Here is a 14,176-nt window from a genome sequence, read left to right on the forward strand (position 1 = left end):
CCTTCCTCCTCATCCCTCATGTGGAGGCCTTTTTTTCCTCCCTCAGTTGCTTATTCATACCTTAATGGCACTTGATTTTCAATGGGCTCTCAGAGCCCTTTCTATGCCTGCTTTGCAATGCTGTTGGGATTTTCCACATTCCTTTGTTCTTTAAACAACCTTTTGCCTGCTTTCCCTGCAGAGACATCAAATGGTGCCAGGGTTACACAACTTCCCCTCTTGGATTTGCCATCGAGCTGGATGTGGCCATTCTCAAACTGAAACAGGAATAGCAGCAAAGCCTTTGGAATATATAAATACACTGAGCTGAGCCCCTCTTGGTCTCTGTTCCAAAGCAGGGACACCTCCCTGTAGACCAGATTGCTTAAGGCCTTATCCAAGCTGGCCTTGAACACTTGCAGGGTTGGGGCATCCACAGTCTCCCTGAGCAACCTGTTCCAGTACCTCACCACCTCAAGGTGAATAATTTCATCCTAAAATCCAGCCTAAATTTCCCCTCTTTCAGTTTGTATCTGTGACTCCCTGTCTGCAGCTCTTGATGAAGAGTCAGGAGAGTTTCTGAGTGTGAGCTGGGCCTGAGGAGATTGGGCTGGCAAACAAAATCCAGCTGCAAACAAGGCATCTCAATCCCTGCCCAGCCTTTTGCACGTCTGCTCTGGGTGAAGTCCTGTCCTTTTTCCCCTCTCTCAGAAGTGTTTTCTGAATATTTTAAGCCTCTACATTTCCCTTCTTCAGAGCAGCTGTTCTGCCTGACTTCCTTCCCTGGATGACAAGGAAGAAGGGATTGTGAACCCTCCAGTGGACATTGATACTGGCATTTGTTGTTCCATTTGACAGCCCATCTTTCCTTGAGCCATTTGCTTTCCAAGGCGTTCAGTGCCTGGTGCACCTCCAGCTTTCACATCCATCTGCTGAAAACCCCCAGCACAATAGCATTTGAGTCCCTTTCATCATTAAATTGTTGAGGTTTTCCCTGATCAGATCATTCCAAGCTGGATGTGGGTGTCAGTCCCTGGTAGTGGTTCCTGGGGTGACAACCAGTCTCCAAATATCTGCATGGGATCAGAAGGAGCCTCCTGTGGAGCAAGAATTGAGCCTATGGATGTTCTCTTTCCGTGGGGCTGATGAGGGATGGATGAAGAGGGAGCTCCTCCAGAGGCAGCTGGAAGGCCTGCCCTGGACTGTTGGGATCTCACAGCTCACTCACTGAGGGTGTTTTTCAGTGCCCAAAGCACAGATACTTTAACTTGCTCCTTAATTTGCTCCTTAAAGCAGTTAGCAAAATTCCAGTCATCCATCAGCCCTGGCAGCCCTTCCAAAAGGCATGGCCAGGAACTGCACATTAATTGGGAATGCTTTGCTGAATTTACTGCGTGGCAGGACCGAATTTTTCACTCTGAGATGAAGCATGAATGTGCTGTTTGGCACAATCAATACTCTTCTAGGTTGCTAGGAAATGATTCAGGGATTCAGTGGGGTATTACCACCCCTCCTGGGCAATGTACAGAAACATAGCAACTCCTCCTCTGCAGCGGAGCATCTGTGGATCAGCATTGGAAACTGCTGTTTCCATCAGGGGATGGAGATAAAATAGGACATGACCACCAAGGGCATCACCAAAGGCATAAAGAATTAATTATCCCACTCTACTCAGCACTTGTCAGGCCACACCTGGAACACCTGGAACACTGTGCCCAGTTTTGGTCCACACTATGCAAAAAAAGTGGGAAAAGGTCCATAAAAGGGGCACAGAGGTGATCCAAGGACTGAGAAGCTGCCACATGAGGAAAGGCTGAGAGCCCTGGGTTTGCTCAGAGAAAAGAAGGGCCAGGGAGGACCTCATCACCACGTTCCAGTATTTAAAGGGTGGCTACAGAGCAGGCAATATCTCTCCTCCCACCTCCATCCAAGGATTCTTGGCTGGTTCCCCATGCCCCTGGGAGGCTGAGATAGCATCTTGGAGGAGGCAGGGCACGTGGTGTGGCACTGGTCCTGCTGGGAGCTCTAAAAAAAGGTTTAATTAGCAAAAGGCATCGGTTCCTGCTGAGAGGTTGATACGGCCCTGCCTGGGTTATTCACGAGATTTTTAGAGCAGCTTCCATCAAGACCTTCTAATTTTTTTCAGCTCAGCCTGAGTGGTGATGGCTGGAGAGAGTGAAAATGGGGCAGTTTGTTACAGCCAGGGTGAGATCTTTCTGTGACAAGGTGCCATCTCCTGAAGGAGTGGTCTTCAGGATGTCTTAGGAGGGCTTTAGGATACAAGTCCAATGCCCATATCCCAGATCCTCTCTCCCAGGTCAGTGCTACCTTTATTTCAATTTTATACTTAATTTTTATGTTTCCCTTGTGGCCCTTTTTCCTGCTTGGATGGAGAAATATCAGACATCACTCGGTCAGAGTTGCAGGAGTGTTTTGTTTGTTTTTTTTTTTTGGGATGAACAACAAAAATCTCACTTCCTGGAGAATTTTTCTATTTTTCAGTGAGAATCTCTGTTTCTCAATGAGATGTTGCAACTTGTGAGGTGTTGCAGCTTTTCCTGAAAGGAAAAAAAGGATCCATGTTCCTGACTGAGGGTTGAATAGCTCCCAGTGCTCTGCACATCTTCAGATTCACACAGGTCAGGAACTGAAGGTCTGAGCCAGCAAAGTCTGAAGTTTCAAGCAGTCCCACAGCACCTGGGACAATCCTTCAGGCACTTGCTTGGGTCCCCCGGGTTTTCTGAAGTGCAAATGCACCAGAAATCAGGCCAGGAAGGGTCTGATTGCACCCTGGAAATGTGGAAGTATGTTGGACCCAGGAGACAAAGCAACAATGGTATTTCCCAAACACGTGGGTTTATGCATTTGTATATCCTTGGACCAGCCATAAATCCACACTTCTCCAGTGGGAAAGGCAACACTCCCTTTTAAGCAGCCTTAGCTGAGGGCCAGCTTATTAAATTTTGTTTATCTTAACTAAGCTGCATATGATTGGAGTTAAAATTACCCCATGACTTTGATCAGCCCTGAACCATTCCCTGGCCGCCAGTAAGTTCTCACTCCCCGTGGATCTCCAGAGTCTCCTGCTGGTGTCACTGTGTCCCAGAGTGAGCTGCACCTTCCTCAGCAGCCCCATCACAGGTCTACTCTCATGGTCTACTCCATGACCTCTTGCTTTTCCCACAAAAGCTCAGCCTGAGGATTTTAAGTCCCATCCCCAGCACTTCAACCCTTGGCTGCTGAGCCTTGCAGGAAGGAGCAGGCGTTTTTCATCCTTTACAGTAAACAAAGCCTTAACCCAGGCCCTTAAATCTGTCTAGATTTTGAAATAGTTGCAAGCAGCCTCCTAACTTGTATGAAGTTTGATTTAAGCCTTAATTTAATGGTTTATCTGGAGAGCAGGAAGTAAGCTGGCACTGCCAATTAGGAGCCATCTGTTTTCTCCTAATCTTTTGCAGGCTCCAGCCCAGTAAACAAGATCCACCGCAGCTGGGCCATCCCTTGTGCCAGTCAGAAACAATCCACCAGAGCTGCCTCTGGGGACCATGTCCCAGAGTCTTCATGGATCAGTGACTCCTTCCAGCCCTGGGAATAGTGGTGAGTGTGGCAAGGTGTGAGTGGGATGCTCCAGAGAGAGGGTCAAGGACCAGTGTGGATCAGTGCTGGAGAGGAGGGAGATGCTTCCTCAACAGAGGTGGCTGCTTTGAGCAGGACCCTGCACCCTGATGGCCCCTGGAGGAAGACCCTGAGATGGATGGGACAACCCTGAAGGAGGGGTGGGCAGATTCCTCGTGCAGAAGCAGCTGTTCCACACAGCAGACCACGGAGAAGGTGCCAAGGAGCATCTTTCAGCCTGGAGAGGTGATTGTGGCTGGGAGAGCAGCAGGGCTGCCAAAGGCTAAACCATTTCCCCTGCCCAGAACAAGACACCAGGGACAGCCATGTGTCCTTCCCTGCTCCCATTCCCTGTGTGCACCAACCTCCAGCTGAGGATGGATACTGGCTCTGCTCCCAGGCCAGCTGGCCCCATGCCCTTGGTACACCACCACAGTCAAGCAATTCTGGCAGCTCTGAAGTGAACAACAACCCTGGACATAACCACATCAGGCTTGTTCATCCCTAAAATCTTGCCCATGTAGCAGATTTTTTTAAAAAAAGCCTCTATTCTAAGCCCATAAAAGCTATTTCTGGGGTGCTGAGAGGTATCTGCCCTCCCTGGGGTAGGGACCCTGTGGAGATGACATCTGCCTCAGCTCCCACGGCATCAGAGAGGTCCCTGGGGAAGGTGAGTCAGGAAATACCTTTGAAAAGTCAAAGACTGGGGGCTTTCCTTGCCCCCCACTTCCACACAGCAGTTTCAGAGCAGCCCTTTCTTTGGTTCTCGGGAGCTTTCATCACAACCTTGATGAAGCTTGTTGGGGTTTTATATGCTAGCCATTAAACAACAATAAAGCAGCAATTAGAGAAGGATCATTTACCAGATGTTATCACCTCCCTTGCCAGCATTTTCCTCTGCAAAACCTTCTGGCTGCAGCATTTTGCTCCGGTGCCACCTCCGCTGCCCTGCCCTGCTGGCACAGGTCTCTCTGGTGGCACAGCAAAGCCCACCCTGCTTGGATGCACAGCCTGAAGAGCAGCAGAAGGAGAAGAGCCAAACCCAGGTTCCTGAAGCTTTGGAGGGCTTTTTCCTTGGGGGTTGTTCATGACTTTGATTGATGGAGATGCTCCTGCAGGAAATATCTCTTTCCTGGCTCTGCTGAGTCACAACACTGCTTTCCATGGCATTCCCACCCTGCAAGCACCTTCCCCACCCAGCTGGAAGCCTTCTGGCCACAACAATGACTTCCCTACCTCATTTTGGCCAAGGGTGACAATCATGAAAGGTCCAGGAGAGCTGTCAGGGCTCTCCAGCCCTTCGCCTGACATTGCACTCCTCAATCCCTCAAAAATGGGACTTCATGTTGTAATTTGGGCTGAAGGACGAAGACAGTGGCCAGGGAGAGTGAGGGAAGGTCAGGGAAAGACTTGGAGGAGGCTTGGACATGTCACCAGGGATGGGGAGAGGCAAAGTCCTCCAAGCAGGAACAGTCCTGCCGCTCACATCTCGCAAAGCAGCCCAAGTTCCCCACAGCTCTGGTTGGTGCTGGCTGCTCCAAGCACAGCTCCATGAGACCTGCCCATGTGGGGGCACAGGGAGGCTCATCCACCCCACACCCACCCACAGTTTTGCTGCAACTACTTGGGTTGGTTGGGGTTGGGAGGGACCTTAAACTCATCCAGTTCCATGGGCAGGGACACCTTCCACTAGACCAGGTTGCTCAGCCCCCCCTGCAAACTGGCCTTGCATCCCCAGCCCCACCCTGTTTCACCTCAGAATCCCATCTCTTCCTCACAGTTCCACCAAGGACAGTGTCCAAGGCCACAGCATCACCATCAGGTGCAGGATAACCTGATGGATTGTGCCAGGACACGTTTTCATCACCTTTATTTGAACAACTTACCCTCTGGGTAAACCTCAGAGGCGACTCTGTCCTTGCTGGGCTTTAGTTTGTGAATCTCCTAAGGCACATTTTAAGCCAGCAGATCACTGTGGTCCATAAAAGAAAATGGGATTCATTTTCCTGCCCCTCTTTTTGCTGCAGTTTCAGTCGGTGGTGCCAAGGCACAGCCCTTGATGCTTTACAGCCCTCACTAATGCACTGGTGCTTCCCAGAGCAAACTATTTATGACCCTGCCACAGAAGGGAAGGTGGAAGGTCCCCACAGCAAGTTATTTATAGTCCTGCTGGTCCCTGGCCTCAGCTTTTCCCCCTGGAGCATCCCTCCTGCAGTCAGGAGGCAGTTTTATATGTTGCCATTAGCTCTGTTGTCACTCCCTGCTCAGAAATCATCATCAGTGTAGGGGTTTTTTTCTCAGTTTTTCAGGAATTCAGGAAGAATTCACCACAAACCTCACCTGCAGAGCCCAGGCTCACCTCAGGGGAGCTGCTGGATGCTGCACACATCACCCCACCAAAGCCAAGGTAGTCCCAAATACCATGAAAATCCTGATGCCCGTGGGAGGTGGGGAACAAAGGCTGAGCTGTAATTTAGGGTTTCTGGGGACTATGGGACACTCTTCCATTGGGTTCTCCTTGTCTCCAAGGAGGCCAGAGCAGGGCTGTCACTGGTGAGGGTCACCCCCAGTCACCTCCTGCAAGGAGGAGTCTCAGCATGGCCACAGCTGCTCTTTTTGACCCCTCTAGACTCAGGACATGATTTATATCACCTGAATAATGTAAAACCAGGTCCTACCTCAGCGTTTCAGCAGCTGGAAGACAGAAATTCCCTGAGGGGGTGGGGTGCACAGACCTCCCCAGCTCACTGCACCCCAGTGTGGGACTGGCCACCAGTTTGCTGGGTGGGAGAAGCCCCCAGAGCTTATTGCAGGGACCTGCCCCAAGCACTGCTGGCCCTGGTGTGTTCCCCAGTGCAGATCCAGGCAGGACACATCCCCATCCCTGCTGGGGGTTGCAGGGAAGTGTTTTTGCAGGACTGTAGCACTCCAGTGACACCAAATCTGGGTGGCCACCACTGAGCACCCCCAGGGAAGCCCAGCTGGGTCCATGCACCACCTTCATCCTCACCTAAACCCCAGCAGACACAGAACAGGCAGGGACAGAGGAGGGTGAGGCCACAGGACCCCGTGTGTCCCCCCTTTTTATCCTACATAGCCCCAGGCAAGGAGATCCATCCCCACCATCATCATCATCATTGCACAGCCTCATGGGGACAGGAATCTCCTCCCTGCCACCACCCACCCTGCAAGGATGGAGAGGGACACCCAAGCTTCCCAAGCCCAGGAGCAGGCTGCTCTGAGTGGGTGCCCCCATAGCAGTGTCCCCAGCTGGCAGCCCTGATCCCAAGGATGCCCATCCTTCCATCCTGGGAAGGAGCTTTGAGTTCAGCTCTGCCATCAGGACTTCAGGGTTCCTGGGAGCTGCAGCCCTGAGCTTCCATTAAATATTGTCCAGGTGCTGTGAGTGATCACAGGTGAGGTGTAATCTGTCATATCTCCGTTATTGATTGTCAGCTCCAATGTGAGTGATTGTGACCCTCCCCCAGTTCAAAGTCGAGGAAATGTGTTATCTTTTTATTTGCTTGGTGTAGTAGCAAAAGCTCAGCTGGCTGCCAATGGAAAACATCCAGGGAAACACATGTTGGAGCCACGGAGGGAGTGGCAGCCCATCAGCTGCTTCAGTCCCTTGGCTTCCACTTGATTTGAGAATTTGGGATGCTCAAGCAGCTTTGCATCAGCCATGGCCTGGGAATAAAGCTCCACCACCATCCTGCTCATCCTCTCCAGCGGCCCATGGCATTGACACGTGGTTTCCAAGGCACTCACTGAAGTCTGCAAGTGGATTTGTCACCCTGAAAAGCAGGGGAATATTATTATTATTATTATTATTATTATTATTAATAATAATAATAATAATAATAATAATAACATCACCACAACAACCACAACCACCATAACAGCTGATTTCCAGTGAAATGCAGAGAGACAAGCAGGTCAGAAGGGCTCTGGGGGGTGGAGGTTTCTGCAACCATGAGGGAGACAATACAATGAAGGAGCAATTTGGAGCCCTTTGCCGAATTACCCATCCTGCAGCAGCCAGAAGGTGTCAGGCAGATAATTAAACTGCACCACTGTTATCAGCTGGTTTAGCCACACCAGGGAATCAGTGATGGACAGAGATGGGTGTCCACTGCACTCCAGTAAATAGGAATAAATAGGAATTTATTATCCTTTTTGAATGTATGTTCATGGCCTATGTATTCACTCCTGCCATTACAGACTGGTCCTGGTTGTGGGGATGGGTGGGAGGTAAAATGCACATGAAATTTTATGGGGGATGTTCTTCCCCTCCTCTTTTAGCAGCTCAAATGCACAAATCACAGAACCATGGGTTGGAAGTGACCTTGAAGCTCATCCAGTGCCACCCCCTGCCATGGGCAGGGACACCTCCCACTAGCCCAGGTTGCTCCAAGCCCCGTCCAACCTGGCCTTGGACACTCCCAGGGATGAGGCAGCCACAGCTTCTCTGGGCAACTTGTGCTAGGGCCTGCCCACCCTCCCAGGGAAGAATTCCTTCCGTGGGACACACAGCCTGCCCACTTCCAGAGCCCCTCCCAAGAGCACAACCAGACTGTGACACTCTGGCTTTGCTGGGAGCTGACCCTGTGCTGGGCTGGCCCAGCTCCCAGATCCCATCCCAGCGTGAGGCTCCCGTGAAAACTGGGCAGATGAAGAGCTCATCCCTTTCCTCTCTCTTGAAGCAGAGCCACTCCTGAGCTGTTTGCAGCCAGCTGATGTATTGGTGCCCAGCTTTGGCAGAGCAAGGTTGTGGGAGGAGAAGGGCTCTGAGCCAACAGCCCGGTTTTCCAGGCCCCATTCTCCTCACCAGGAGGGTGGTGGACGCTGGGATGGATCATTTACAGCTGGTAACAAGAGGGTTTGCTTTTATTTGGGGATGTGAGGAGCCTTTTGAAGCAGCACAGGACCCTGGTGATGAACAAACACAGACTGAACGCCTGTGATCAGCCTCCTGTGACCTCTCCAGCACAGGAGTCCCCTCCCCAAATGACCCCATGTCACACCCATAAATTCATTGCATCTCCTTTTCTCTCTGCACCTCAGGTGGGTGTTCGTGATTCCCTTGGGACCAGCTGTGAGCATGATCCCCATGGTGATGGGGACAATTCCCCCCCCCCAAGTTGGGAATGGGGTCACCTTGAGTCACAGGGCAGTGACTTTTAGGGACCATATCCAGCTGGCACAGCTCACCACTTCTTGCTACACCCAAAGGGGATAAACCCTCCCAAATCAGGGGCACTCCCAAGCCTTCTGGGAGTGGAGAGTGCCACAGAGAGGATTGTGACTCCTTGGGAGAGTCAGCCTGTGCAGGCTGAGAAGCATCACAGGCAAAAATGCTGATGTAAGCAAACCCATCATGGCATGGGGAGGGAGACTGTGCCCTCTGGACTATTTCTGGCTTGTTTTTCCCAACTATGGAGCCACTGATCTATGATATTGTCAGTGCTGTGACTAAGGGCTCTGCAGTTGGAGTCACATCGAGCCGGAGTTGGAGAGAGGGATGTGAGTGGCTCTCGGGGGACCGGTAATGGGAGAGAGCCCTTCACCTCCTGTTTACACTTTAATGCCCAGCCAGGTCATTCATTATTTATTGCTAATGTATTTATAGAGCATTACCAGCACGCAGGAGCTCTGCAGACAGCTGGGGGAAAGGTGCTCTCTCCTTCGGATATTGTGGGATTAACAGGGCGGTTAAACACAACCTGAGCTCTGCTGACCCACTGCCTTTGTACCCTGGAGGGGCCACCTTTCCCCTCCTGGATCTTGTGGCTTTTCCATGAGTGGTATTTTTTCCTTCTGGGCTGGTGTAGCATTTTCTCCATGCATCTGTCGGGCCCTGGACACACATCAAAGCCTGGTTGTGGGCCCCGGAGGCACCTGCTCCCTCATGCCCACTCATCTGCACCCTTGTGCTGCCCATCACAGTCCAGCACTGTGGGGTTCCACTTCTTTGGGGTGAAAAATCACCCCGATGACTCCAGGTCAGCCAGTGAGATCCTAATTCACTGCCTTCCCTTGCCTCCTCCTCTCCCACCCCTTCAGGAACCAGCTCCAGCTTTGACCACAAGAATCAGCCCCACTGGACCTGCCCACCCACAGCTGCACCACATGTCTGTTCTGTTTAAAAGCAAATCTTTGATACTATCTTAAAATATGCACCAATTAACTCAGCTGTGTCCAGTTCCACCTGGATCTCTGGATGCCAATGAATCCATTAGCAGCCCTGTCCAACCTTGCCTTGCAGACTTCCAGGGATAGGGCAGATATCAGTTATCACCTGGGAGGGTGAAGGGACCCAAGCAGGCTCGGAAGCACAGGGACACAACCCTGCAATTCTCAGGGGTGCTGCAGGATGTCCGGCTTGTGGGGCAGGTCAGAAAATGGGGACCAGGGCTAGAAGGGGAGCAGGACAGCCGTAGATCCTTCCCGGGCTGGAGAGGGGCTGACACAACCCCAAATCCTGCCTGAGAGGGAGGCAGACTGAAACAATCCCCCAAAATCCCCCTGGGATGGAGGCGGACTGACACAACCCCAAATCCTCCCTGGGATGGAGCAGGACTCAGACAATCCCCCAAATCCTGCCTAGGCTGGAGGGGGGCTGAGGCAATCCCCCAAATCCTCCCTGGAATAGAAAGACACCGTGACAGCCCCCATCTCCTCCCCAGGGCTGGGTGGGGACACACCGCAGCATCCTCCCAAATCCCACCTTGCTGGGTGCCGGACAGCTCCCAAATTCTCCCCGGGCTTGACGGAGACCGGGACAGCTCCTAAATCCTGCCCGGGCTTCATGGGGACCGGGACAGCTCCTAAATCCTCCCCGGGCTTGATGGGGGCCGCGACATCCCCTAACCCCTCCCCGGGCTGGAAGGGGACAGAGCCAGCCCCCTCCCCCCGCAGCGGCGGGGTCTAGGCGGGGACCGGTGCCGAGCCGAGCTCAGCCGAGCCCGGCTCAGCTCCCCCCGACGGCCGCTGCCCGCGGCGCTCCTCCGCCCAGCCCGCAGCGCCGGGCAGCCCCAACCCGTCCCCTTCCTCCTTCTCCTCCTCCTCCTTCTCCTCCTCCTCCCCCTCCACCCCCCCAGCCCGATTTGGGCAGCGGCGCGCCCAGCGCTGCCGGCAGAGCCGCCGTGTGCGGGCGCCGCGCCGGAGGCAGCTCAGCCCCGGAGGGGGGGCTGCGGCGAGGCAGGAGCGACCCCCGCACGCCCCTCCGTCCCCCCGCAACCCCCCCCCCCCATCGCGCCCCGGCCCCCCCGCCCTGCCCTGCATGCCCGCGCAGGCAGCATGGCCCGCAGGCAGGCGCGGGCAGCGGGCGGCGGGCGCTGGCTGCCCTGGCTGGGGCTCGCCCTGCTGCCGCTGGCCGTGCCCCCCGCCGCCGCCCCCGGGGGCTGCCCCTCCGCCTGCTACTGCGTGGCCACCCCGGAGCTGGTCACATGCCGCTACGAGCGGCTGGAGGAGCCCCCGAGGGAGCTGCCGGCCGCCGTCCACAACCTCAGCATCGCCGGCAGCAACCTGAGCATCCTGCCCCGCGCCGCCTTCGCCGCCCGCCCGCTGCGCGACCTCCGCCTGCTCCGCCTGCGCCACGACAACATCCACACCATCGAGGACATGGCCCTGCAGGGCCTGCCCGCCCTGCGCACCCTCGACCTGAGCCACAACCCGCTGCTCTCGGTGGCCGCGGGGGCCTTCGCCGGGGTCCCGCTGCTGCGCACGCTGCAGCTCAACCAGGCTCTGCTGGCGGCCCCGCTCGAGGAGCAGCTCGCCCTGGCCATGCAAAACCTCACTCTGCGGCGCCTGGAGCTGGCGGGCAACGCTCTGCAGGCGCTGCCGGCCTCCCTTCTTCCCCCCGGGCTGGAGGAGCTGGACCTGCGGAACAACTCCCTGCAGCGGCTGGCGGCCGCCGAGCTCCGCAGCCTGGAGGCACCGGAGCTGCGGGGGCTGCGGCTCAACCTGGGGTCCAACCCGCTGAGCTGCGACTGTGCCCTGCGGCCCTTCCTGGCCTGGCTGCGCTCCGCGGGCTCCCGGGTGCTCGACGCGCGCAGCCTGCGCTGCGCGGGACCCCCGGCCCTGCGCGGGGCCGTGCTGCTCCGCCTGCGGCCCGAGGGGCTCGTGTGCGCGGGCAGCGAGGGCGGCGAGCCCGGCCAGCTGGAGACGGCCTCCTACGTCTTCTTCGGCATCGTCCTGGCGCTCATCGGCATCGTCTTCCTCATGGTGCTCTACCTGAACCGCCGCGGCATCAAGCGCTGGCTCCACAACCTGCGCGAGGCTTGTCGCGACCAGATGGAGGGGTACCACTACCGCTACGAGCAGGACGCCGACCCCCGCTGTGCCAGCGCCGTGGGCACCCCCGGCCTCTGACGGCGCCCTCGGCATCACCCGCCGTGCCCCTCGACGCCTCTCCGCTCCCAACATCCACACCTCGCACCAGCCCCGTCCATCCCCTTGCCATGGCACCGCCGAAAATTAGTCTCCGAGGACGAGCCGGGAGCGGGTGCTGGGGGGCAGCAGAGCGGGGTGACCCTGGAGGGCTCTCCCTGCCCGTGCCCTCACCTTAGCGCTGATTCCCACAGGGGACCAGGCTGGATCCTTCCCCCCCCTTCCCAGTGCCCGCGGGAAGGGGAAGCACACCGGGATGGGCCCCGCGGGGTGCTGGCAGGCAAGGCCTCGGTGCTCCCGGGAGGATTAGGAGCCTCTTCCCGCACCTGCTCTCCAGCGGCGGGTTTTCTTCGGCGGCCCGCGGGATTCCAGGCTGCCGGCGGGAATCGGCACCGCGCGCGCGTGAGTGTTTGCTTGGCGCATCCAGGCGATACCCGAAACTGTCCTCCTGGATGTTCCTGGAGCCTGGACTTGACTTTGACCATGTACAGCTCTCTTTCCTATTAGATTTCTATTTGACAGATGCAAAGTTCAACTCGATTTCTTTTTTCTTTTCTTTCGCTCCGAAGAGGGAAGCACACCGTCCAGCCGCCCCCCGCCCCCGAGAAGCGACGTGCTTTGCCGAGCCCGTTTATCCATTTAGTTTTGTTCCATGACATTTCCAGCTCGTTCCAGGCACAAAACGATGCAGCTGCGTAGGAAACGCCTCCGTTTGCTGCGTGCATGTTCCCCGGGGCACTTTTCTGACTCTGAAATCTATCGTAGACTCGGCTGTCTCGGCACTTTGTTATTTAAAACGAGCGAAGCAGAAGCTCCCGTCCTAATTCCCCCGCCAGTGTTTGCTTTAGTGCCTGTTACTATATCCTAGAGCAAATATATTGAAAGCTGCACCCACTCCATCGTCTATTTTCTGTAGAGCTCCTTGCAATGATTTCTAAATATCCCCGGAGTTATTGTGGCTGGTTTGCCAGAGGAAGGCAGCCCTGGGCTTCTCCGTGGCTTCTCTGGTGCTTAGAAACTTCTTTTCCTGGGCTGGTTTGGCGGCTAGGGATTGCAGAGAGGTTTTGTGGGGCTTGTGCACAGATCTCAGGCTCTGCCTGTCCTAATACTTCCCTGGGGCTCAGGAGAATTGTCCAGGAAATAGTTTTCTAAAGCAGTTTTTCTCTCCCGGGTGGTTTGGCACCTAATCCATGAGACATTGGAGTGCTGAGCATCGACAGATGCAGGGCTGCAACTCCCAGGGCTTCCCAAAAGGAAGCTTTTGCAATGTGGCATCTTAAAATGCTGAATTCCAGTGCTGGGATGAAAACTGGAGTGCTGCATTTTGATCCATCTGTGTTTGCCTTTCTCCATAGGGGGAGGGTGATACAGGCAAGCCGTGCTGGGACCAGCACCAGTGTTTGCCAGGTGTTTTGGGATCCTCAGGAGCAGCTGGTATTTGGTGTGCTGGGTTAGTAAGGGAGAGTTTTGTGGGAGTTGTGTTCCCTAAGATTGTGTGGACTCAGCTGCCGGGTGGAAAGCTCTGCTGGAGGAAAACACAGTTATTTCCATCCCAGGTGTGCCCAGAGGCCCCCAGAAGGATGGTTTTGGTGCATTTTGTCCCTTTTCTTCTTCCCTTTTTGCAGTTTTCCCCTCTGAACTTCCTCCCCTTGAAATCCCAGTATCAACATGGTCAAGCTGGGAAAGGGGAGCTGGAATAGAGCCTAGATTCTGGTAGGGATATAGCACTGAGCACCAAAATAATTTTCCTGAGTGCTTTGAGCTGATCCTGCTGAGCAGGGAGCTGGTTCCTGATGAACCCTGAGAGCACCCTGGCTCAGCTCATTGAAGAAACTTGGAGCATTTTGGGGATCTTTTCCTGAGGTTTCCTCCCCATCGTAGGAGCTTGTGGGCTCTGGTCCCACTTTGCCACCTCATGCAATGAGGGAGGGGTGAGAAAGCTCAGCCTGCCCCTCACCTTCATCCACTTCCCCGCTTCCTCCCTTCACTTCCCACCCCTGTGCAGCCAAAATGCAGCCCCTGAGCAGTAGAAAGGGCTGTGGGGTGGATTTGCACATGTGGCAGAGCATGGCCCAGGCTGTGACTCCACAGGCACAGCAGGTCATGGGGATGGAGCAGGGAAACCCTGGTGAGATTTAACATCTTGCAAGGAGAAGCCTGGAGAGCGCTGCAGGCAGAGGGGTGGTTGTTG

At 55.0% G+C, this 14,176-nt stretch overlaps 1 protein-coding gene across 1 annotated transcript; it reads left to right on the forward strand.

Annotated features, from left to right (window-relative positions):
• The first annotated feature begins 10,774 nt into the window (after nt 1-10,774).
• Nucleotides 10,775-12,076, forward strand: TPBGL (trophoblast glycoprotein like). Its single transcript, XM_027699844.1, has one exon. The coding sequence runs from the start codon at nt 10,894-10,896 to the stop codon at nt 11,965-11,967; it is 1,074 nt and encodes a 357-aa protein (XP_027555645.1). The 5' UTR covers nt 10,775-10,893; the 3' UTR covers nt 11,968-12,076.
• The last annotated feature ends 2,100 nt before the right edge of the window (nt 12,077-14,176 follow it).

This window comes from Neopelma chrysocephalum, unplaced genomic scaffold (assembly GCF_003984885.1).
Source record: "Neopelma chrysocephalum unplaced genomic scaffold, ASM398488v2 Primary Assembly neopelma1_141, whole genome shotgun sequence".
NCBI classification, from domain to species: domain Eukaryota; kingdom Metazoa; phylum Chordata; class Aves; order Passeriformes; family Pipridae; genus Neopelma; species Neopelma chrysocephalum.